This window comes from Phyllostomus hastatus, unplaced genomic scaffold, assembly GCF_019186645.2.
Source record: "Phyllostomus hastatus isolate PE091 unplaced genomic scaffold, TTU_PhHast_1.1 phas_scaffold_129, whole genome shotgun sequence".
Classification (NCBI taxonomy): domain Eukaryota; kingdom Metazoa; phylum Chordata; class Mammalia; order Chiroptera; family Phyllostomidae; genus Phyllostomus; species Phyllostomus hastatus.
In genome coordinates, this window is record NW_025334009.1 from 10,558,075 (window position 1) to 10,580,477 (window position 22,403).

The following is a 22,403-nucleotide window of genomic DNA, read 5'->3' on the forward strand; positions in this document are numbered from 1 at the left end:
CATATTATTTTGCTTATATGACTTCTGAGTAAATTTTGGTACCTGTTTTCCATAATAATTTCTCTAGATTTGTTTTATATTGAGTTTTTCCAGAAGCAGTTTCAAAACCTAGGAAGAGTGTTAATGTCAAAAGTTTTTTTTAAATTTTAATCATTGTTCAAGTACAGTTTTCTGCCTTTTACTCCCATTCCAGCCCACCCACCCGTCCCTCCCCACCTCCCTCCCATTTCCATCCCCCCTCCCAGTTTTTGTCCATGTGTCCTTTATATTTGTTCCTGTAAACCCTTCCCATTCTCCCCTGAAATTCCCTCTTCTCTCCCCTGAGTGTCAAAAGTTTTATGACAAACAGAGAACCAAAGAGAATTCACACTTGTTTCCTCTTAAGTGAGATTTCCAGGAGGAATATTAATTCTACCCTGGGCTTCTCCGTGTCAGGTCTATGAGCTCCGTCGGGAGGCCAAGTCCACCTGCCCAAGAATTCCAAGTGTGGAAATCCAGGTGTTTTCTGAAGATGCTGCTTATCTGTCAGCACAGAATCCCCGAAAGGTAATTTTCCTAGGGTGTTTCCAGGAGGAACATGTGGCATGATCATCCAGGTACCTTTTCCAAGACAGGCACTATGGCAAATACCCAGATTAGTGCAGGGAAAACTCCTGGGGTTACATCTTAAGTAAGGAAAGGTCTATACCAAGTTTCCCGACCTCTCCACAGTAACATTTGGGGCAGGATAATTCTTTGTTGTGGTGGGTTGTTCTGCATATTTTAGGATGTTTAGCAGCATCGTTGGCCTCTACCCACTAGATTCCAGTAGCATCTCCCAGTTTGTGAAATTCAAAAGTGTCTTTAGACATTGCCAAAATATCTCCAGGAGGGAAAAATCATTGATGACCACTGTGTTGGCTTATTATTCCAGAAGTTGAAGTAGCTGAATATTGAATACTATAGTCTCAGTAAAGGAGCCTTCTTCTAATCACCTGGTTTCCCTGTTTGGGGTTAGGGAGTTGATGAGGGGTATGATTTGAAGGGAGGAAAAGGTTGAGATACTGTGTCTTTATACTCTTTCCCTTTCCTCCACCAGGGGAGAGCAATTAGAGAACCTCTCCTGAAGTCAGGGCTGGGCAGAGCATTTAGAAGGACCCAACAAGAGGGATACTTTCTTGATGCCCCTTATACCTAGAAGCCTTTGCCTGGTTAGTTTCATACCTAAGAAATCATACTGTTTTGAGGTATCAGGTACTAACGCAGTGAGACAGGGTGTTGATAAATGGCTCCCCCTTTCCTTTGTTCTGGCGTGCAGAAGTCCGACTCTGTCAGTGTGCTCTCAGAATGCAGCACCATTGATCTGCAGGATCCCTTTAGGTGGGTACTTGAAAGCATTCCTCACAAGGAACCAGACAGATGTTTTCCCAAAGGTAAGTGGCTGTATTCCTGTGTCCACCTCAAAGAATGTTTGGATGGGATTCTGTTATTCTTTGAAGCTCTGTGGTTTTGACATATACATTCTCTCTACTTTTACTGGAGATGAAATTGAAGAGAGGTCACTCATAGATTTTGGGGTCATTTATCAGGTCCAGACAAAGGGGATTTCAGGATATTCTTGATTTGGGTAGGCTCAGCTTTCAGAGACCGAAAACCAGGGTAGAAAGTTCCGTAAATGTTCCTAGAAAGCCCATTGAGCCAATATGCCTGTCGCTTTGTATAGTCCCTAGTACATCAGTTGTCAAGACATGTTAATACTTGAATCATTGACCAAAAGAACTTTACTATAAGTTTAGGGCTGACTAGAACCCCTGCCAGGCCTTCAACTCATCCCTCAAGGTTCTTTTCTGGAAGCAGGATAGCATCGTAGTTAAGATCTTTGTCTCTGGAGCCAGACTTCCTGAGCTCAAATTCTGGCCTCTTCCCTTACTAGCTTGTGACTTTAATTTCATTAGCCTCTCTATGCCTCATTTATAAAATGGGTGTAATAATAGCACCTGCTGCAAAGTGTTGTTGTGAATATGAAATGAATGACTGTAAATGACTTAGAAGAGTGTGTGGCACATGATAAACAATCAGTAAACACAGCACTTCCTGATTCCTTGAGGGATGTAGTAGTTCCCTCTGATGTGCCTTCACTATGTCCTGTATCACCGAGGGCAGTTTATTTGTGTCTGTTTCCCCCATGAGGTTCTGAAAAACAAAAGCAGTAACTTAATCAATAGTTTATCTCTAGTGTGAAAATAGAACCTGGCCCAGATTATGGGCTCAATGAATGTTGCTAAGTATATAAGTAAGTAACTTAACAAATGAGTAACTGAATCTAAAAATTTAAAAATTCTCCATAAGTTTGAGACTAGACCGGGTTCAGAAGGAACATGAAGAATGAGTTTTAAACTCATTCCAGGTTGTTTGACAACACTGAAGCTGCCCATGGGGTCAGAGGTCAGGCTAGGAATAGATTACTATCCTCTTGACTTACATTTAGACTTAAGGAAGACTATACTTTCAGGGATCATTTCTATAGTTTGTTACTAGACTTGAGGTACACACAGGATGTCAGCAGTGGAGATGAAGACAAAAGTAGAGGGAGGGTCCCAGGAGAAAGGGGAAGTAGGATAAGAGAAACAGACTTTTAGGAAAATTAATTTATTGATGTTCTGAAAGATGGAGGGAGGTAAGGGGACAGACTGAGACCTCACAGTGATTTAGGAAGATAATGAGAAAAGGAGTGGAATCTTGTAATCACCATGAAGTAACCATCCATTTAGGAGGAGAGTTGGTGAAAAGGGCGATGTAGTTCATGCAGAAGGGTTGTGTGTGCTGGGACCAAATGCTCAGCTATTTGTTAGTATCTTGACAGTTGATTAAATTCTTCAATGGGTGGTTGGCAAAGTCTGTGTCCATCGCTACCTCATTCCCTGCAGTCCTTGGAACATTGTTTACTATTGCCAAACACATTGCTGCATGATGACCAACCACAAAATCTCAGTAGCAAGCAATAGTAAGTATGATTCAACTCGTTAGGCCAGTTGTCTCTGCTGATCTTGGCTGGCTTTATTCATGTGAGTGGTACGGACTGAGAGTCAGCTGATCTAGCCTGGGTTTAACTGTGCAGCTTGGCTCTGTGTAACCTGTCTATCCACCTCCTGGAACCAGTGGTCCAAATACACCTTTCTTAGGGAGATGGTGCAGGAGAGCAAGTGGAAACATGCAAGGGCTCTTGGGGTTTGGGCTCCAGACTGGCTCACTCTGCTCTATTGGCCAAATCGAGTCACATGGCTGAGCCCAGATCCAAAGGGTTGGAAGAAGACTCCACCTCTTTAGTGGGAGAAATTATAAAATCATGTGGCAAGGGGCACGTGTACATGGGCGGGTGAAGAGTTGGGCTATTCATGTAATTTACTACAGACACTATGACAGCGCTACTGCTCGTTCCTCACAGGCCTGAGTTGCTTCTTCCCATGTTGTGCTGTGAATAAGAGAAAGTCCCCCGGGATCATTTGGTGGAACCTACGGAAAACCTGCTACCAGATTGTGAAACACAGCTGGTTTGAGAGCTTTATTATCTTCGTGATTCTGCTGAGCAGTGGAGCATTGGTAAATTATCCTGTCTTGTGGGGACACTGGGAAGCAAGGCAGCTGGGGGAGCTGCATTGTGACTTTGCCCCTCATGAGGCTGTGAACATGGGGAGAAGAGGCAGGAGTGGGATCTTCACTTCTGGAGCCATGCTTCCCGGGGAAAACCCCGAGCCAAAGGCTTTACCTGTAGGGAAGCACAATCCAAACCAGCACCCTAAAGTGACTCCTGAAGCTGGCCTTTGACCCCAGGTCTGTCTATTGGTCTTGGAGAATTTCTAGACATTTTCACAGTATCCTACCTGTTTCCTCCTTTAGACAGCAGTGCTCTTACCCTCTCTTTTCCTGAAGACCATAAAGCTGCTTTCTAAAGGGTAAAATGTTAGGAGAAGGCTTCAGGGACCAGATCAGGATATAATAAATTGTCTTGGTGTTTTCCATCACTTAATGCCTTAAGAAGAGAGACAAAGAGATGCTGCTTTGTGACGGATCCTTCCAAATCGAGGTGTGGTATGCTCCAGTGAGATTTGGAAATAACTAAATCCACCAGCCTCCATAGCCACATAGTCATAAACTCCTTCCTGCTCTCCCTCCTCAACTTTTGGTCCTTCCTGCCTCCTCTTCACCTGCCCCTTTGCTCTTATTTTCTCTCTCTCTCTCTCTGCCCCTCCCCTTCTATCTTGTGTCTCCCCTTAAAATGGACATAATATAGAACTAAATTTTCTTACTATTTGTTATATCAGGTGAATGGAGCCCTGAGTTCCTCCTTTCTGATTTGGAGTCAGAATGTTTCTCAGTAAGTTGCTAGCAATTGGAAGGGGACTAGGAAATATGTCGCTTCTTTACCCCTGACTTTCTGGTTAGTGCTTTACACCTATGCCATCTCTAGGTAAAAGGAGATGAGCACATACTGGGGCCCTTAAGGGCCTATGACCTACAGACATAGACATCCTCATTTGTATACCTACCACGATGTCAATTATTCCTCATACCAAAAAGCAACTGTCTCTAAAACTGTCCAAGAGAATGTCCATGATTAATTTTTATTGCTAATCCTTGGCCTTTGGTTCCCTGTTGTCTTCTGGTAATTACAATTTCACTGGCTGTCTGCTCCTATTTGAGTGGTAGGGGTTTTTCATTTACTCTACAAATGGTACTTGGTGTCTACCAAGGCCTGTGCTAGTCAGTGGGAAAGCAGTGGTGGTGTCCAAAGGCCACAGATACATACCCTGTGGCCCCATCTGAGAAAACTTAGAGAAGTGGCAGAGGGCACACAATCCTCCTAGTTCTCATCTGCCTTCAGCTGAGGCAAGTGTAGGCTGGGCAGAGTGAGACTGAACACGCAATGCAGAGAGTTCCAGAGGAGGGACCCAGGCCCTGTTTCACTATGCACATTTATAGAGAAATAGAAAAAAGAAACATCTCATTGATTGCCGTTGCCTATGGTGTATGGACCAGCAGCCTTAGTTATCACATGAAAGCTTGTTAAAAAGGCAGCCTTGAGCCCACCCTGCTAACTCAGAACCTTGATGATTTGGTGCTCATTAGAGTTTGAGAAGCTCTGGTCTGGGAAACTATGTAATAATGGGAACTTCCTGGATTAGTAGATGGCTTCATTATGATGTGGGAGCCTCCAAAGAGCAGTTGCTAATATCAGCTTGCTCTTCCATTGAACTAATTCAGACCTGCTGAGTCAGCTTGTTGCTAAGTTTCCACAGTGAGAGAGAAAGTGAGCTTCCAGTGCCATTTAGGTTTGTTTCTCTTCTGGAGGCAAACACATGAACAAGTCCCTTACTTCTGGGGACTCAGAGTCTAGTAGGAAGGACAGATGGAGTCCAGGCAATTATGGGCCAGGACCATAGTGACACACTCAGAGAAACAGTAGGGTCCATGTGAGGTGGCAGATAACCCAGTCTGGGCGGAAGAAGGAGAGTTTCCTACAGAAAAGACAGCTAATCTGAGATCTAAGGGCTGACAAGGAGCCAGCAGGACAGAGGCAGAAGCAGAGATGGAAGGCCTTTTCTAGCCAAGCCCACTTGGGAGCTGGGAGTGAGACTTAGTCTTTTGCATTGTTTTTCCCCAGGCCCATGGAGTGGTGGGATTGCCTCAGTCCCCAACAGCAGGGCTGAGTTCTCTCTTGCCTTCCGTGTCTGGGCAGGTTTAATGTCAGGGCCCCTTCTCTCCTTTCTATCATCCTCAGTAACGTTGTTAAGGCCAAAAGGACAGTGTATATCCTGGTTCTGTAGACCCTGAAGAATCACACATATACTTTGGGTGAAGGAAAAGTTTGTATGTAGCATGAAAAAGGGTCTCTTTACTTCTGGCCAAAGTGGAGGTGTAGGTAGGCACATTGTGCCTCCTCACACAACCAAAAGAAGGACAACGACAATTTAAAAAAACAACCAGAACTGACAGAAAACTGAACTATATGGAAGTCCAACAACCAAGGAGTTAAAGAAGACATATTCATCCTGACTGGTAGGAAGGGTGGAGATAGGCAGATGGGCAGAGAGGACCCGCAGCAAGGCGGTGGCTGGTGGACCCAGTGAGGCGGCAGATTGTGGAGCAGGGTGGGCACAGCTGCAGCTGGCTAGCAAAGCAGCAGCAGGCAGACCTGGCCAGGTGAAGGATTGCAGACTGGGTGGCCCCACATTCACCCTCAGATAAACCGGGAGAAACAACTGCGGAGTGAAACAGACTGTGTAACCCAGGGCTCCTGTGCATGGAAATAAAGCCCCAAACCTCTGACTGAAAACACCTGTGGGGTTTGAGGCAGCTGGAGAAACTCCCAGCCTCACAGGAGAATTCGCTGGACAGACCCACAGGGTCCTCGAACATACACAAGCCCACCCACCCAGGAGTCAGTGCCAGAAGGGCCCAATTTGCTTGTGGGAAGTGAGGGAAGTGACTGAAATCCGGCAGAGAGCAGAGCAAGTACCATTGTTCCCTCTCAAACCCCTCCCCCACATACAATGTTACAACCCAGTGCTGTGGGTTGCCCTGCCCAGGTGAACACCTAAGGCTCTGCTTCTCACTACCTAACAGGTGAAGCAAGACAAAAAAAAAATGGCCCAAATGAAAGAACAGATCAAAGCTCCAGAAAAAATACAACTAAGCAATGAAGAGATAGCCAACCTATGAGATGCACAGTTCAAAACACTGGTAATCAGGATGCTCACAGAATTGGTTGAATTTGGTCGCAAATTAGATGAAAAAATGAAGGCTATGCTAAGTGAAATAAAGGAAAATGCACAGGGAACCAATAGTGATGGGAAGTAAACTGGGACTCAAATCAACAATGTGGACCAGAAGGAAGAAAGAAACATCCAACCAGAACAGAATGAAGAAATAAGAATTAAAAAAAAATGAGGAAAGGCTTAGGAACCTCCAGGACATCTTTAAACATTCCAACATCCAAATTATAGGGGTACCAGAAGAAGAAGAGGAAGAGCAACAAGTGGAAAAGTTATTTGAACAAATAATAAAGGAGGACTTCCCCCAACCTGGCAAAAGAAATAGACTTCTAGGAAGTCCAGGAAGCTCAGAGAGTCCCAAAGAAGTTGGACCCAAGGAGGAACACACCAAGGCACATCATCACTATATTACCCAAGATGAAAGATAAAGAGAGAATCCTAGAAGCAGCAAGAGAAAAGGAGACAGTTACCTACAAAGGAGTTCCCATCAGACTGTCAGCTGATTTCTCAAAAGAGACCTTATAGGCAAGAAGGGGCTGGAAAGAAGTATTCCAAGTCATGAAAGGCAAGGGCCTACATCCAAGATTGCTCTATCCAGCAAAGCTTTCATTTAGAATGGAAGGGCAGATAAAGTGCTTTTCAGATAAGGTCAAGTTAAAGGAGTTCATCATCACCAAACCCTTATTATATGAAATGTTAAAGAGACTTAGCTAAGAAAAAAAGATAAAAAATATGACCAGTAAAATGACAACAAAATCACAGTTATTAACAATCACACCTAAGACAAAAACAAAAGCAAACTAAGCAAACAACTAGAACAGGAACAGAATCACAGAAATGGAGATCACATGGAGGGTTAACAACAGGAGAGTGGGATGGGGAGAGAGGGGGAAAGGTACAGAGAATAAGTAGCATAGATGGTAGGTAGAAAATAGAAAGGGGGAGGGCAAGAATAATATGGGAAATGTAGAAGCTAAAAAACTTATATGTACGACCCATGGACATGAACTAAAGGGGGGGGAAGGTGGGGGGAGGGGGTGTGCAGGGGGAGGGGAGTGAAGGGGAGAAAATGGGACAACTATAATGGCATTATCAATAAAATATATTTAAAAAGCAAAAAGAAAAAGGGGTTTTCTAAAAGCTAGGATGTCTCATTTTCATAGTCATGCTTAATGAATGTTTGCTGTTCAAAGCAGTTTACATGGGAGTCCTAGCGCCATAGCTTCTCAAACTTCTGCATGTCGTGGTGCAGGTACAAAATAGTCACATGTGTAAGGAACACTGGGGCAAAGAGGTAAGGCTGTTTGTGGTAGGACATGACGGGCCTCAGGGTGGGCTGTATCCAGAATGTGAGCTAAGGTGTTTAGATGTGATGTTACAATCAACAGAGAGCCACCGAATAGAGCCACTAAGGTAACTAGGGGGGTAAAAGATGGTGTGTATGCCACTGGGTGGTTCTGGAAAAGTTGGCAGGATATTGTTGGTCAGAGCTGCAAGAACACCAGGAACACCAGGCCGTGGTGGGGTGGCTGGTTAGGGGAGCGTTCTGGTCCTCCAGGGGCCGGTGACGAGAGCCTGGGGATGCAGTGGCAGCAGGAGCCTGGAAGTAGGATTTTCCTTCTTCCAGTTTTACTTAAGGAATTGATTCCACTGGAAAATTCAGCCTTAATACCTGTTGAGCAAACTTTTATTATCAAGAGAGATACTAATGTATTCAAATAAGGATGGAAAAGAAAAAATAAAGTCAGCAAGGAGACCTGTGCAAATATTCAGCCTGCCCTATGGCTATGTCTTATCATTTCAGATATTTGAAGATATTAACCTCCCTCGTCTACCCAATATCGAAACATTACTTAATTGTACTGACAATATTTTCACATACATTTTTATCCTGGAGATGGGTCTGAAATGGGTGGCCTTCGGCTTTGGGAAGTATTTCACCAGCGCCTGGTGCTGCCTCGATTTCTTCATTGTGATTGTAAGTTCACCACGTGTGCCCACGCAGGCAGGGGTTCGGGTTGGGGGTGGGGGAGGGTATCCGATGGGAGCTGCTTTTTCTGTGTGCCTCTCCAAAACAGTTTTCTTCACAGCACGTGTAAATCATTGTCACTCATCTATCAGCGGCCCTGCCTTTCCTGGGTCCCGCTCCTCATACCCTGCACTTCATATGCGTGTCACTCCGACGCTTCCCACAATGGCGCTTGTCCACTTCTCTCCATAATCACTGCTGCTGTCTGATGTGGGTCCAGACTAACTTTGAGTAGCCTCAATTTTCCTTTTCCTTTCAACTTTCCACTTCTTTTCAGGACTTTTCAAAGCAGGGCAGCATCCAACAGACGGGGCTGGCCTCTACTTTGAATGCCAAGCAACATAAGAGGATTATTCACGTGTGTTCTTTCACTTAATCTGCACAACAGTGTTCTGAGTTCAGCAGAGCTATCCATCACTTTCCGCATTACAGACAAGGAGCCCCGAGGCTCACTCGGCCAGCAACTCATTTCAGGTGAAGCTGGAATTCACTCCTTGGTCTACATGACGCTAAGGCTGATAATAGTAAGAGCAAATCACACTTTTTGAGTGCTTTCTCTGTGCCAGGCACTCTGCCATATGCTTCATCTGCGGTCTTTGAGTCATCACAGCCACTCGGTGTGGCAGGGGCACTGTTGTCTTTCCCATATACACAGGAAGAAATTGAGTTATAGAGAGGCTAAGGAGTGTGTTCAAGATTGCCAGGGTAGAAGCGGTGAAGGTGAGACTCAAACCTAGTAAGTCTCACTCCAAAGCCCTTGATGATTTTAATATCTGTATCCCTTTGACCATGATTGAATGAGCTAGACTTTTGTCCATGCTATTTAAGGAAGTAGAGCCCCAGCCTGGACATTGTGCTCAGTTGTTTGGGCATCATTCCACAAAGCAAAAGATCGCAGGTTTGATCCCTGGTCAGGGCACATGCCTAGGTTGTGGGTTCAATCCCTGGTTGGGGCGTGTCTAAGAGGTAACTGATTAATGTTTCTCTCTCACATCGATATTTCTCTCTCTTTCTTTCTCTATGTTCCTCTCTCTCTCTCTAAATTCAATAAACATACCCTTGGGTGAGGATTTTAAGAATTATCAAAGAAGTAGATATGACAACTGCATAAGCATAAGCCATGCAGTCAGCACACCCCACTGGAGAACCATAATTTTGTTGGTAGACACAGTGGGTCATGTAGTTCAGCCACCAGTGCCGTAGGACCTCCAGTGGGAATGTCCACATGTCTGTCATGGAGCTCTCTGTCAGTGTCCAGAGTACACGTCACTCTGCACCCAGTGTTTCATCAGATTGTAGTGAAGAATCCATAGGACAGTGGGCAGGTTATTTGTATCTCCGTTCCAGGGACCTGGGCTTTACTGGCCTAAACTTAGAAGATGGGTCCTACAGCTGCCTTGGCTGCTCTGTCTGTATGACCTTAAGCAAAGCGCTGAAGGCTTTGACATCAGTTTTCATGTGGGAAAATGAGTGTGGGCTCTAAATCGCCCCAATTTGACCAGATGCAAAATGGAAAGCCAGTGTAACAATAACCATTTAAAATGTCCAAACAGTAATCCAATACCACACTGTCAAAAAAAAGGGCACCAGGCTCAGAAGGTTTTCCAGACAAGTCTTGGCAAGCTTCCAAGGAGTGGCGCTGTAGGCGGAACGTTCATGTCTGTCTTCCTCCCCCCCCGGCATTCGTGTGTGGAAATCTAATCCCCACTGTGTTGGTATTTGGAGCTGAGTGGGACGTGAGGGCAGAGCCCTCATGGATGGGGCTAGGGATTTTGTAAAAGAGACCCTGCAGCACCTCCTCACCTTCCTACTGTGTGAAGACACGGCCAGAGGGCACCTACCTGCCTAGGGGCCAGGCAGTTGGCCCCCAACCAGACACTGACTCGGCCAGTGCTCTGATCGTGGGTTTTCCAGCCTCTAGACTGTGAGCAACCCATGTCTGTTGTTTATAAGCCCCCGAGTCTAAGTAAGGTGTTCTGTTAGAGCAGCCTGAACCAAGATAAGCAGTTAACCCCAACCTTACTCAAATTGTTACAAAAGATAGAAAAAGAGGGGAGGCTTGGAAACTTATTTAATGACACAAGTATAACCTTGATAACAAGTGAATGGAACAAAAAATGAATAGAATAAGAAAAGAAATGATACTATAATTATATATCTTTATACTCCCAGAGAAAGCACTCAGGAGGTGTGGTCCACCATTGCTATCAGTAGCTTTAGCAGCATCAAGGCGTGACTTCCAACTCCACCTGAAACAAGTTGCCGATCCTCTGAGCCTCAGGTTTCCTTGCCTGTAGTTGGAAGGTGACATATAATGCTGCTAGTTCAGAGCACTATTGTGCAAATTAAATGAAAGAATATGTGTGAATAATCCTTTTATGTTGCTTCTGAATCAGGATAATATAAAATGATCTTTATACTTCTTGGAGTAGAAAAGTGAGAAATACACACACACACACACACACACACACACACACACACTTAGGTAGAGCAGAGGTTCCAGGTGAAAAGGTGTCCCTTTACATTCCAGGTGAAAGTGTATATATGTATGTGTGTGAGTGTGTGTGTGTGTGTGTGTGTATTCAACTATATCAAAATGAAACATTTTTGTTTTTCTATTTAACAATACCATAATTATCATTAAAGACAGGCTAGAGCCTGGAGACAGTATTTGCATATACATAACAGATAATTATTACCCACGGTGTATAGGCACTCCCCACAGTTCAAGAAGAACAACAAGACAACCCAGGATAAGAATGGGAGAAGGACACAAACAGGCAATTTACAGAATTGGAACTTTTGGAACTTGAGTCACTAATAAATGTATGAAGAAATGCACACTAGTTTATCACCAGCTAGCACATAAGTACATGGTAAAATGGGAGACTTCTTTTTATTGGTCAGATTGACAAAAATTTTCAAGTTGGATAATAGCTAATACTGAGAAGGTTATATAACAATGGAATCTAATCACTGCTAACAATTTAATTGGTTGCAGTCATTTTGGGAAGAAGTTTTGCTGTTTTGTAATTAAATTACAAATGAGCCCAATTTGAAGTCCAGAAATACTACTTCTAGTTGCACAAGAGTTCTCCTTGTGTATGTACCCAGGGGAAATGCACACATTTGTCCATTTTGCACAGAAATAACCTATTCACCAAGGAGGAATGGATTCATAAAATCTTCCACGAAAGTTAAAAGGAGTAAACTATAATAATACATATCAGCATGATTAATTTCAACAACATAGTGCAGAGTGATAAATGCAAGTTAGGTAGGAGAAAAATAAGATAAAACTAGAAGACGACTTTTCACCCTGAAGAATGCTGTAGAATGGTACAGAACGTGGTGCTCTGTGTGCACGCCTCACCGATGCCTCCCAGTGAGGTCGCGGAGGCTCCAGGTGAGGAGGTGTCCCTTGAAGCACATACAGTCCTTCGCCAAAGCCAAAGAGCTGCTGAGTGTGCCCCCCTTTCTCTCTGCCTAGGAACAAGGTGAAGTATTTGTGAAAAAGCTGCTTAAGTAACTCCCCCAACAGGCGATGCTATTACAAACAAAAGAACAAACAACACACCCACTTGTAAAAAATCCAAAAACCATAAAATCAATGGTGATTTTTTAACAATTGATTACAGATTTTAAAATCTGGTTACTCTGTCATATTAACTCACTTAATTTCTCTCAATTTGCAAACATGTTACCACTACAATGAGTTTGGTAGGATTAGTGGCGTCTGTTTTCGGATAATAGTGAACTTGGACGTCAGATTGTCAGGAGTGTCGTAATCCACTTCCTGACCCCTGAGCCAGCCTCTGAGGCTCTGCGTGATCAACGAGAATGGCTGGAGACCTGTCACGAGTTGTCTTCAACTTAAACTCAGTGTATTTATTAAGTTTTAACTTAGGGTATTCACAGAACTTTCCTATCCTTAGTCCTGAACCATTGGGAGAGAAAATTGGATTTAATTCCCTAAACAGGAGCTATTGCAGTGAGGGGATATATTACCAAAGAAGTAATTTATTGTTTCTTTGTAACTTAATTTTGATATTCTTTCAAACTTACAGAAAAGCTGTACGAAATAGTGTAAAAAATCCCTTATACTCTTTCCCCAGATTCACCAATGGTTAACATTTCACCCCATCTGCTTTGTCACTTTTTTTCTCAACTACTTGAGATTAAGTTGCAGGCACCCTCAGTATTTCAGTGTTTATTTCTGTGAACAAGAATATTGTCTTACACAGTCACAGTGCAATTATGAAAGGTAGGACGTTTAACATGATCCGATACTAAAACCCTCATGCATTCTCATTTTGTCAGTTGTTACAACGAAGTCCTTTACAGTTCATTCTCTCTATCCACCCATCTCCCCCGACCAACACCCTCCCCCCCAATCCATTATCCAGTGCAGGACCCTACATGACATATCATCCACATGTCTCTCTGGTTTCCTGTAATTCACAGCAATTTCTCAGCTTTCTTTGTCTCCCATTAAACAAATAATGTAAATACATGGTTCTCAGCTGCATGGGCTGTGACTTTGCCAGAGGAGGAGAAAAAGAGCCTCTTCCAGCAGTTTCTGGATCTGGATAATCCACCTTGCCTCCCAGCCCCGCGTTCGTTTAGCTGGGCACCCAGCCAGGCGCACTACCTGGGGCGTCTCTTCCCACCAGGTGTCTGTGACCAGTCTCATCAACCTAAAGCAACTGAAACCCTTCCGGATTCTGCGAGCGCTGAGGCCGCTGCGCGCGCTGTCCCAGTTTGAAGGCATGAAGGTGTGTGCTTCAGGGGGATGGGAGCCACATCCTTGGGCTGGCAGGGAGAGGCGGAGCTTTCCTCCCTGGGCCGGGTGGGCTCCCACCCTTAAATTGCCAAGCTTTTCCTGGATTCCTTCCTAGCCAGCCCACTGCTTAAAATTCAAGAAATGGAGAAAAGTGTAAGATGAAGTCTCCATCCTAAAAGAGCTTCTGTGCCAGCAATCCGGGCTATGGCTTCCCTGCGATCCTAACACAGGTGTCCTGTAGGTCTCCAAAATCATCGTCAGAGGGCGCTTCTCCAGTGACCCTCAACGGGAACAGAGTGGACCTGTGGATCTGAGAGCAGGGCTTGTCCTGGGGTGGGGGATGGGGGGGTGGAGAGGAGAGACGGAGCTGTAGGAGACACAGCCGCACGCATCAGGCCTCTCCTGGACGGCCGAGAGCCTGACGAGTCCCTCACAACTGCTACGTTTTCCGTCTGCTTTGTTTCCTGAAGGTGGTGGTGAATGCTCTCATAGGTGCCATACCTGCCATTCTGAATGTTTTGCTTGTCTGCCTCATTTTCTGGCTTATATTTTGTATCCTGGGAGTAAACTTGCTTTCTGGAAAATTTCATCGGTGCTTTAATACAACAGATAGCTTGTTCCTATTAAGCCAAAAGGATATGGTTTACAAAAACAAAAGTCAATGTCAGGATGCGAATCTCACCTGGTCCAACCTGAAAGTCAACTTTGACAACGTGGGAATGGCTTACCTCGCCCTGCTGCAAGTGGTAAGTGCTGTCGGCCCGTTTTTCAGTCTTAGAGGAATCATAAATTATTTCTCAACTGAGGAAAGTACAGTGACTCCCTTGAGATAACGGACTCAAATCCCAAATCCTCATGCAAAGCCAACGCCCTCTGGACTTGCCCTCCACTGAGTGTCTCCCACTCTATTGTCCACCCAGCCTCACCCTTCAGGTGACGTCCCTATAAGGGTCTGCCATCCCACCCTGCCGTGGGTGGTGCCTAGTTCTTCAGAGCTCCGGTCAGAGAAGGGAGGGGCCTTGGAGGCCACATGGCACCATAGTAACAGTTCCCTGGTGAAAGTCAGTCCCTGGTCAGACCCCGGTTGCTAGGTCTAGCACGGAGAGTGCAGGTGGAAGTGGCGTCAGGAAAGAGCCTCCAACAGGCTCTTCCCAGCAGTGGGTTCACAGCTTCCCTGGCAATTTCTAATGCAGAAATTTCTCTTGTTTTTAAAGTTTTTATGTTGTGCAAGTTCAGAAGAAAAAAGTTAAAGACACTTGTCCTTGAATTCCCTTCTACTGTTCTTTTATCTGGACATTCTGTCCTGGAAGGGCAGGCCATCATCTTACATACGTATTCCTACTGGCCTGACTTGCTTTTGCACCTGCCTGCTGATGTCAAGTCTATAATTGTGTTCATGTTCATCTGCTTTTTGTTGCAGGCAACGTTTAAGGGCTGGACAGATATCATGCATGCAGCTGTCGATGTGGGGAAGGTGAGCTTGTGTTCCGCCGTGCTGTAGAGTGCTAGGGTCGAAGCAAGGATGTTATGACTACATCCTAGCACACTGCAAAGTCCAGCCCCCTTTCTCCACAGTGGCCAAGGAGAAACCACTCACATAGAAGATGGAGCCAGAAACAACAACAAAACCAAAGGATGCCTTGATTTTTTTATCTCAAGTTTTCTCCCACCTTTTCTCCACATGAGTGGATAGGCAGAAGCCATTTTTCAAAGGGCACTTGCTCTTGACTGTGGGAAAACCTTAACATTGGCTTTAGGCTTCCCGGAAACTAAATGGGTTTCTGGCAATTGTCAACCACTGAATTCCACTTAAATAAAAAGTGATTATGGATTCCCAAAGTTAGAAGAATACTCAGCGATCTAGTTTATTTCCATTTCCCAAGGGGAAGAGTAATAGAGTAAGTAATAGAGTAATAGATTGAGTAATAGAAAGGAAGACTGTTACCCAAAGCCATATTGTGAGCAAACCACTGAATCAGGAGTGGGATCAGCATTGTTTACTTTTTCCCATCATCACACTTGCATGTGCTGCTCTGTTTGAGAGCCCTCAGAGTTGATGTCCTGCACAAGGTAGGTGTTTGATACGTGTGAGCTGGTGGTAGTGGTAGAGGTGCTACGACTAGTGTTATAGGAGTAGTAGAGGCAATTTATAACCAAGGAAATATTTTAAAATATTAATGTGCTAATTTAAAAAATCTGAATACATGACCTTCACCATTTTACCTTGAGCATCCATATTCCGTGAGGTGGGGCTGGGAGATGGGGAGGAAATCTTACGCTGATGTGTGATAAAAAAAGGTTTGCGGCTTGCATATGTGGGTGGGAGTGTGTGGAGGGGGCACCTGTCCTGATGCTGGTCTTGGGACATTGTAGCTGGTGTATGCTGGCTTCCAGCATGATGGCCCTTGTCTGTGTAGACACAGAGCAAACTGCTGGTCTCAAATGTTGAAGTTATAAGTAAGTGGTTAAACCATGGACATTTCTCCTCTCTCAACTTCTTCTGGACTCAGACATGGACCCACTGCCTATTCTACACATGGTCCCCTGGCCCAGCGATCTACTCCATTCCTTGCTGTGAAACCCACCATGGCAAGCCAATGGCTATCAACCCCGTGTCCAAATCACAGGAGAATTGAAAAAAGATTGAGAGACCTCGCTCTATCCAGTTATGCTACCCTAGCCTCTGATGCTTTTGGTCATACCTTATGCTGGGGGAGCTTGGTTATAGTCCATTTGTGTCCATTCTGGAGCTTGATAATTTATTCATTCACTCATTCATTCATTCATTCATTCACTCACTCATTCTTTCATTCATTCATTCATTCACTCAAGGCATGCTACATGTCACAAAGTATGCTAGGCACCAGGAATTCAAGGGTGACAGACACAAGCATGGAGTAAATACAGTATAGACCCTGTATGAAGGATGTAATTGCTTAACGAGAGCTGGTAGTCAGTCACCTCTTTGTAAAGGAACTGTGGCCCTCCCCCGGCTCCCTCCCATTGTATGGCAGTACGTTGGGCTGGGGGAATGGAGGGGCTCCCTGCAGGTGTCACGGCAGCATGGAGGCTGGGGGTTAATGCTGCTGCTGAGAAAGACCTGGTCTTCTAGATACGGCAGCTAATGCAGCTCATATTTCTGTCCAGTAATTCTTTTCTTCTCATTTAAAAAATTCCTAGGAAGGCGAGGCGCCAGCGTTTGAGAAGAACATACTCATGTATCTATACTTTGTAATCTTTATCATCTTTGGCTCATTCTTCACTCTGAATCTCTTTATTGGCATTATCATCGATAACTTCAACCAACAGCAGAAAAAGATAAGTATTGGGGTTGTCCTGATTTGGTATGTTACCTCTCTCCTCCAAAGCACTTGAGTGAAACATAATTCTGGTCTAGGTTGTTGTGCAAAGTAGCGTGGGAAGAAAGAAGGAGCTACCTGGAGAAGATTCTTTTTTCTTTTTATTACTTTTTTTATTGTTTATTCTATTACAGTTGTTTTAATTTTTTCCCTTCCCCCCCTTCCACCCAGGCCACCATTCTCACCTACAGCCAATCCCCTCTCCATTGTCCACGTCCATGTGTCATTCATCCCTGCTCTTCGACTAGTCCCTTCCCCCTTCCTTCCCCCATCCCCTCTTCCCTCCTGCCCTCCTGTGTGACGGTGTGGCTTAAAAGGGACTAAAAACAGCTGGGTTTTACTAAACCATTGTTTTTTCTCTCCATTCTACCCTTTAACTTGAAGGACATTGTTGAACCCTAGTAAAAAAGCAATTAACAGGATTAGTATTTATGACACTATAGTCATATTTTAACAACCTTTCAAGTGTAACTGTTATCCAGGATAAAAAGAATAAACTCCCCTCTTCAGTAAACTTGTGTCCTGGCTCCCAACACCCAACCCTCAGCAGATTTATTGAAATAACTTGGAAAGAAGATAGTTGGATATTTTAGGGTAATTTTCCCCCATGTATTGTAATAAACATATTTTCCCTGATTTTGTCCTTCATAGTTCATGTAGAAATAAGGGAAGATAAAAAGAAAATTTGAATCACCCATAAGGTGACCACCAGATGATAAGCATTTTGGATTAAGGCTCATCATTTTGGTATAAACCCTTCTAGTTACTTAAATATGTAGTCCTTTTACATAGTTGAGATTGCACAATATTTTTAATTTCATAGCTTCCCCTCCTTCCCATTAGTTATGAGCCTATGTCATGAACTCATCTTTGTTGTAAGAATTCTCAGGGCTGAAGTACATCCCATACTATGGATAGATCATAATTTATCCTAATCATTCTCCCTCCCCTTTTGTTGGATATTTAGGTCATTTCTAGATTTCTTGTTCTTCTAAAACTACTGTGACCATGCTTGAACTTCTCTCTGTGTATCTCTGATTATTTCCTTAAGGTGTTAAAGATATTGTCAAATAACCTTTCAGAAATAGTACAGGTAGTCTTTTTGTAAGGTACAAAAATGCCTCTTTGTTCTTTTTTCATCATTCTGATTTTTATAATTCTCTTCTAGCTGATGAGTAACAGTGTTATCTCATTATTTTATATTCATTTATTCGGTCATTTGTGAGATTATCCAGGGTTTCACAGGAGGGTGGCCATAGGTATTTCTCTCCAAAGAATTATGTTTTAGCCCTTGTCTCTTTTTAAAATTGAGATTGTCATCTTTTATTATGTTTTTATATAGTAAGTCCAGTTTGTGACTTGCTTCTTGTATTTTTGTAGTGATGTTTTTAACTTATAGACCTTTAGCATTTTCATGGAATTGAACTCCCAGTCTTGACCTTTTCGACTCTCTTGCATTTATGAATTCTAAAACGAGGTAACTAACTATTCACCTTTGGTTTTCCAATTTTTTGTACTTTTTTTGGTTTTATTTTGTTTTGTTTTAGTTTTCTGTTGAACTCTTTCAATCCATCCAAATGTATCTTGAAACTGACGAACCCTCCCAGGGTCTACAGGGAGAACCGCTCGCTGACTGTCCTTGCACAACTATGTCAGTGCTGTTACAGTCAGACCCCGCTACGCCTCGGCTTCAGAACTCATCAAACCCTGTACATGTTGCATTTTGACGAGAAAAAAATGTTTCAGCCCTTGGTGCTTGCTGGAGATGGGACTCTTTGCACTTGCTAGAACTTCTATGAGTCACGGCACTGCAAGAGAAAACACTAGTTGTCAGTTTCGGCACTCGTCACGAGTTCCGAAATGAAATAATGATGAGTAACGAGGTACCAGTGTACTTGGGAGTGTGTCATGTGGAGTCACCTCTGTAATATGCAGCTTGATTGCAATCAATACCTGCAATTTGGATGTCTGGTCTTGGGATTTGAGATTTCAGCTAACATTTAAAATCACTGTTTTGATCAGTCCATAGCAGTTTTGTTTTGTCTTACTTTTATTACAGAAAATTTTAAACATGCAAAAGAGTATATGCTAAAATGAACCCAAAATACCCATCACAACATTTATTGATTTAAGAACATCCTTATGCTATCTATGACTTCACCCAATGCTGCCACCAGATTTTTAAAAATAGAACAAATCACAGACATCATATCATTTCATCCACATATATTTGAGGGAGGGAGAAACAAAGGGAGAGAAACATTGATGTGAGAGAAAAACATCAATCATTTGCCTCTTGCACACACCCCGACTAGGGACCAAGCTTGCAACCTAGGCATGCACCCTGACCAGGAATGGCACCCGTGACCTTTCCATTTGCAGTATGCAACCAGCTGAGCCACACCAGCCGGGGCAGAACACCTCTTTTGAACTGTAGCCACAATTCTCTTATCACAGCTAAAAAGGCTAGTACAAATTCTCTAAATTTGTCAAATACCCACTGTATGTTCAATTTCCTCGAGTCTTTCATTTTCTTAAAATATTCATTTATCTATTTATTCTTTCATCGATTAACGAATTGATGTTGGAGTTTGTTTCTTTTCAAATAAGGATTCAAACAAGGCCCTCCCATTTGACAGCTCCCTTGCTCAGAGAACCAGGGAGATGCTCCAAGCCGAGGTCGGACCCCTCCCGCCTCGGCCACCTCTCCTCCGAGGAGTGCTGGTGTTGCCGCATGGAATGATGGTCCAAGGCCACAAGCAGGGATGCTCATTTTCATTTTTCGAGGCTTTTTCAGTGGACGGAGCCACTTCAAATTTAGGATTACTGGGAGAGATATATGTGGAAATATGAATGCTGATCGTTCATATTCCGGACTCTGAGGTTTTCATTTAATCTATTCATTTGTATCTCCTCTTTCTACACTGAGAAACCTGGTTCCCATGGGCACAGGAGAGGAGAGCATCAACATTGTCCATAATTACCGATTTCCTTTATCCCATAACACACAGATAGGACACTCTCAGAAAAGTATCAATACTATCATAATGCATATAATCGCTGAAGACACTTGTGTCTACCAGGCATCCTGAAACAACCTGGTTAACTTCCAGGGCTCTATTTTCTTCTTCTTCTTCTTTTTTTTTTTTTTTTACTGTGGTTACAATACACTTAACACAAAATTTACCGTCTTAGCGTACAATACAGTGGCATTCAGTACATTCACAATGTTGTGCAGGCACCACCACCATCCGTGTCCGTAGCTCTTTTCGTGTTGTAAGACCGAAATGCTGTATGCGTTAAACAGTAACTCCCATCCTTCCTCGCCCCCACTCCTCGGCAACCGCTCTTCTGCTTTCCGCCTCTAGGAATTTGACTACTCTAAGTGTCTCGTCTAAGTGGAATCACACAGTATTTGTCTTTTGTGACTGGCTTATTTCATTTAGCATAATGTCCTCAAGTTCATTTTCTTTGTCTTATCTCTTCATTTGTTGCTTTCTGTTTTATATTCACGCATGGTTCTTGACTTTTTCCATCTGACTCATTTCTCTTAGAATGATGTTCTCAAGATCCATCCATCTTGTCACAAATGGCTGTATTTCATCTTTTTGTATGGCTGAGTAGTAATCCATTGTCTATATGTATAATATCTTTGTCCAATCATCCATTGAAAGAATAGAAGCTGGTGCAGCCACTATGGAAGCAGTATGGAGGCTCCTCAAAAATTTAAGAATAAAGCCACCATATGACCCAGCAATCCCTCTTCTGATTATCTACTCAAATAATTTGAAAACATTTGTTCATAAAGAGGTATGTGCCCCTATGTTCACTGCAGCATTATTCACAGTGGCCAAGACATGGAAACAACCTCAGTGTCCTTCAATGATGCACTGTATTTTTATGAAGTCCAGTTTGTCTATTTTTCTTTCTGCCTTGGGTGTCATACCCAAGAAATTATTGCCAAATCCAACGTCATGAAGCTTTTATCTTCTGTTTTTTTTTTTCTTAGAGTTTTGTTGCTTTTCATTTTATACTTATGTCTTTGATCCATTTTGAGTTCATTTTGATATACGGAGTTAGGCAAGGATTCACCTTTATTCTTTTACATGTGAGTATCCAATTTTCCCAGCACTAGCTTTCCCAGTCTTTGAAAAGCCTGACCTCGGGCTGTATGTTTTTGGCTCATACGGGTAGTGTAAATTCACACCCCACACCCTCATCCAGGCAGGTCTGGATTCCCAAATCATCAGGAAACACTGTGTTTTTACCCATAGAACAGACCGAGACAGTTTTCCTAGTTGTCTTTCATTGCCACCAAATTCTGTTTTCGTCACCTTTTCATTGGCAGCACTTGGAGAGTCCCAGATTCATGCAGGGACCTTGGCATAAGCCCCCTGCCTTTTTTTTTCTCAAGACCATTTGTAGTTATTAAAGCCCAAGATTCTAGTTTTTACAAAGATTAGCAAATGCTCTGGGACAAACTGTGGCTTTAGAATTAATTTACTGCTCTGTCTTCCTGGCCTCTCTTGATGTTCAGACCTCGAGATGTTCCTTCCTTGTGTGCAAGTTCAGCTGTACACTTTAAAGGAATTCTGTTCTGTTTTCTCCGGGATTTCTAGATATTGTACTTCCCCCCAAATTCCAGGAATGAAAATCCTAGTTTGTTTTTCTATTCTTTCTTGCTCAGCAGTGAAAACATTTAAAGCTAATTTTTTTTTTTAGAGTGGCTCTGGACAGATTCTGTGAAATTTTATCAGTAGGATCTATGCGCTCATTTATTTAGAAGAATTTTAATTGTAACTTTGTGGGGGTTTTTTGTTTAAATTTTTAAATATTTTTGTTGCATTGTGGTTTGATTTATGCAACCTGAAATATATCCAGTTTTGTAAAGATTCTGTAGGTGTCTGCAGAGAATTTGTAACCTTTGTTCATATTCTAAAAGTGAAGTTTAACTGATAATGGTAACCTTGCTCCCTTATTCCCCAACTTAAACCCTCTCCTCTTTCAGCCCTCCCCTAGGGTCCAGCCTCTCTTGCCTGCCATTGGAATTTTAGGAATTATTGGTAGAAGTATAATATAACTTTGAATCTATTTCTGACAATTCAGAACTTGTTTTTAAAAATCTGTTAATAATTAACTTTCATCTTCTTCATATACTTAGGTGGCCAAGACATTTTTTTGACAGATGAACAGAAGAAATACTATAATGCAATGAAAAAACTAGGATCCAAAAAGCCTCAAAAGCCCATTCCAAGGCCTCTGGTGAGAACAATTGATTTTAAATATATAGATCCATTAAGTGGTTATGAGGACTCAGCACTCAGCACTCAGAATAGAGCCCGGCATCAAGTGTGCCCTCTCTAGTTTTTGGTTGAACGAAGGAATGTCTTAAGGCACGCGCAGAGTCCATCCCCCCGAGGATGAAGTGTTTGTGTTGCACTAAAAACGTCTGTAAATGTCAGGGGCAAGTGTCCAGGGTT

At 43.2% G+C, this 22,403-nt stretch overlaps 1 protein-coding gene and 1 pseudogene across 1 annotated transcript in view; both read left to right on the plus strand.

Moving 5' to 3' along the window:
* The window catches only part of SCN11A (sodium voltage-gated channel alpha subunit 11), a 70,174-nt gene that overhangs the window by 40,362 nt on the left and 7,409 nt on the right, over positions 1–22,403 (plus strand). The window contains exons 16-24 of the mRNA XM_045856825.1: positions 436–546; positions 1,298–1,412; positions 3,425–3,579; positions 8,557–8,730; positions 13,455–13,556; positions 14,035–14,310; positions 14,985–15,038; positions 16,745–16,886; positions 22,085–22,185. Of these exons, the coding sequence (XP_045712781.1) occupies positions 436–546; positions 1,298–1,412; positions 3,425–3,579; positions 8,557–8,730; positions 13,455–13,556; positions 14,035–14,310; positions 14,985–15,038; positions 16,745–16,886; positions 22,085–22,185 (1,230 nt within the window). The remainder of the gene's footprint in view (positions 1–435; positions 547–1,297; positions 1,413–3,424; positions 3,580–8,556; positions 8,731–13,454; positions 13,557–14,034; positions 14,311–14,984; positions 15,039–16,744; positions 16,887–22,084; positions 22,186–22,403) is intronic.
* LOC123830881 lies at positions 2,476–2,567 on the plus strand (annotated as a pseudogene).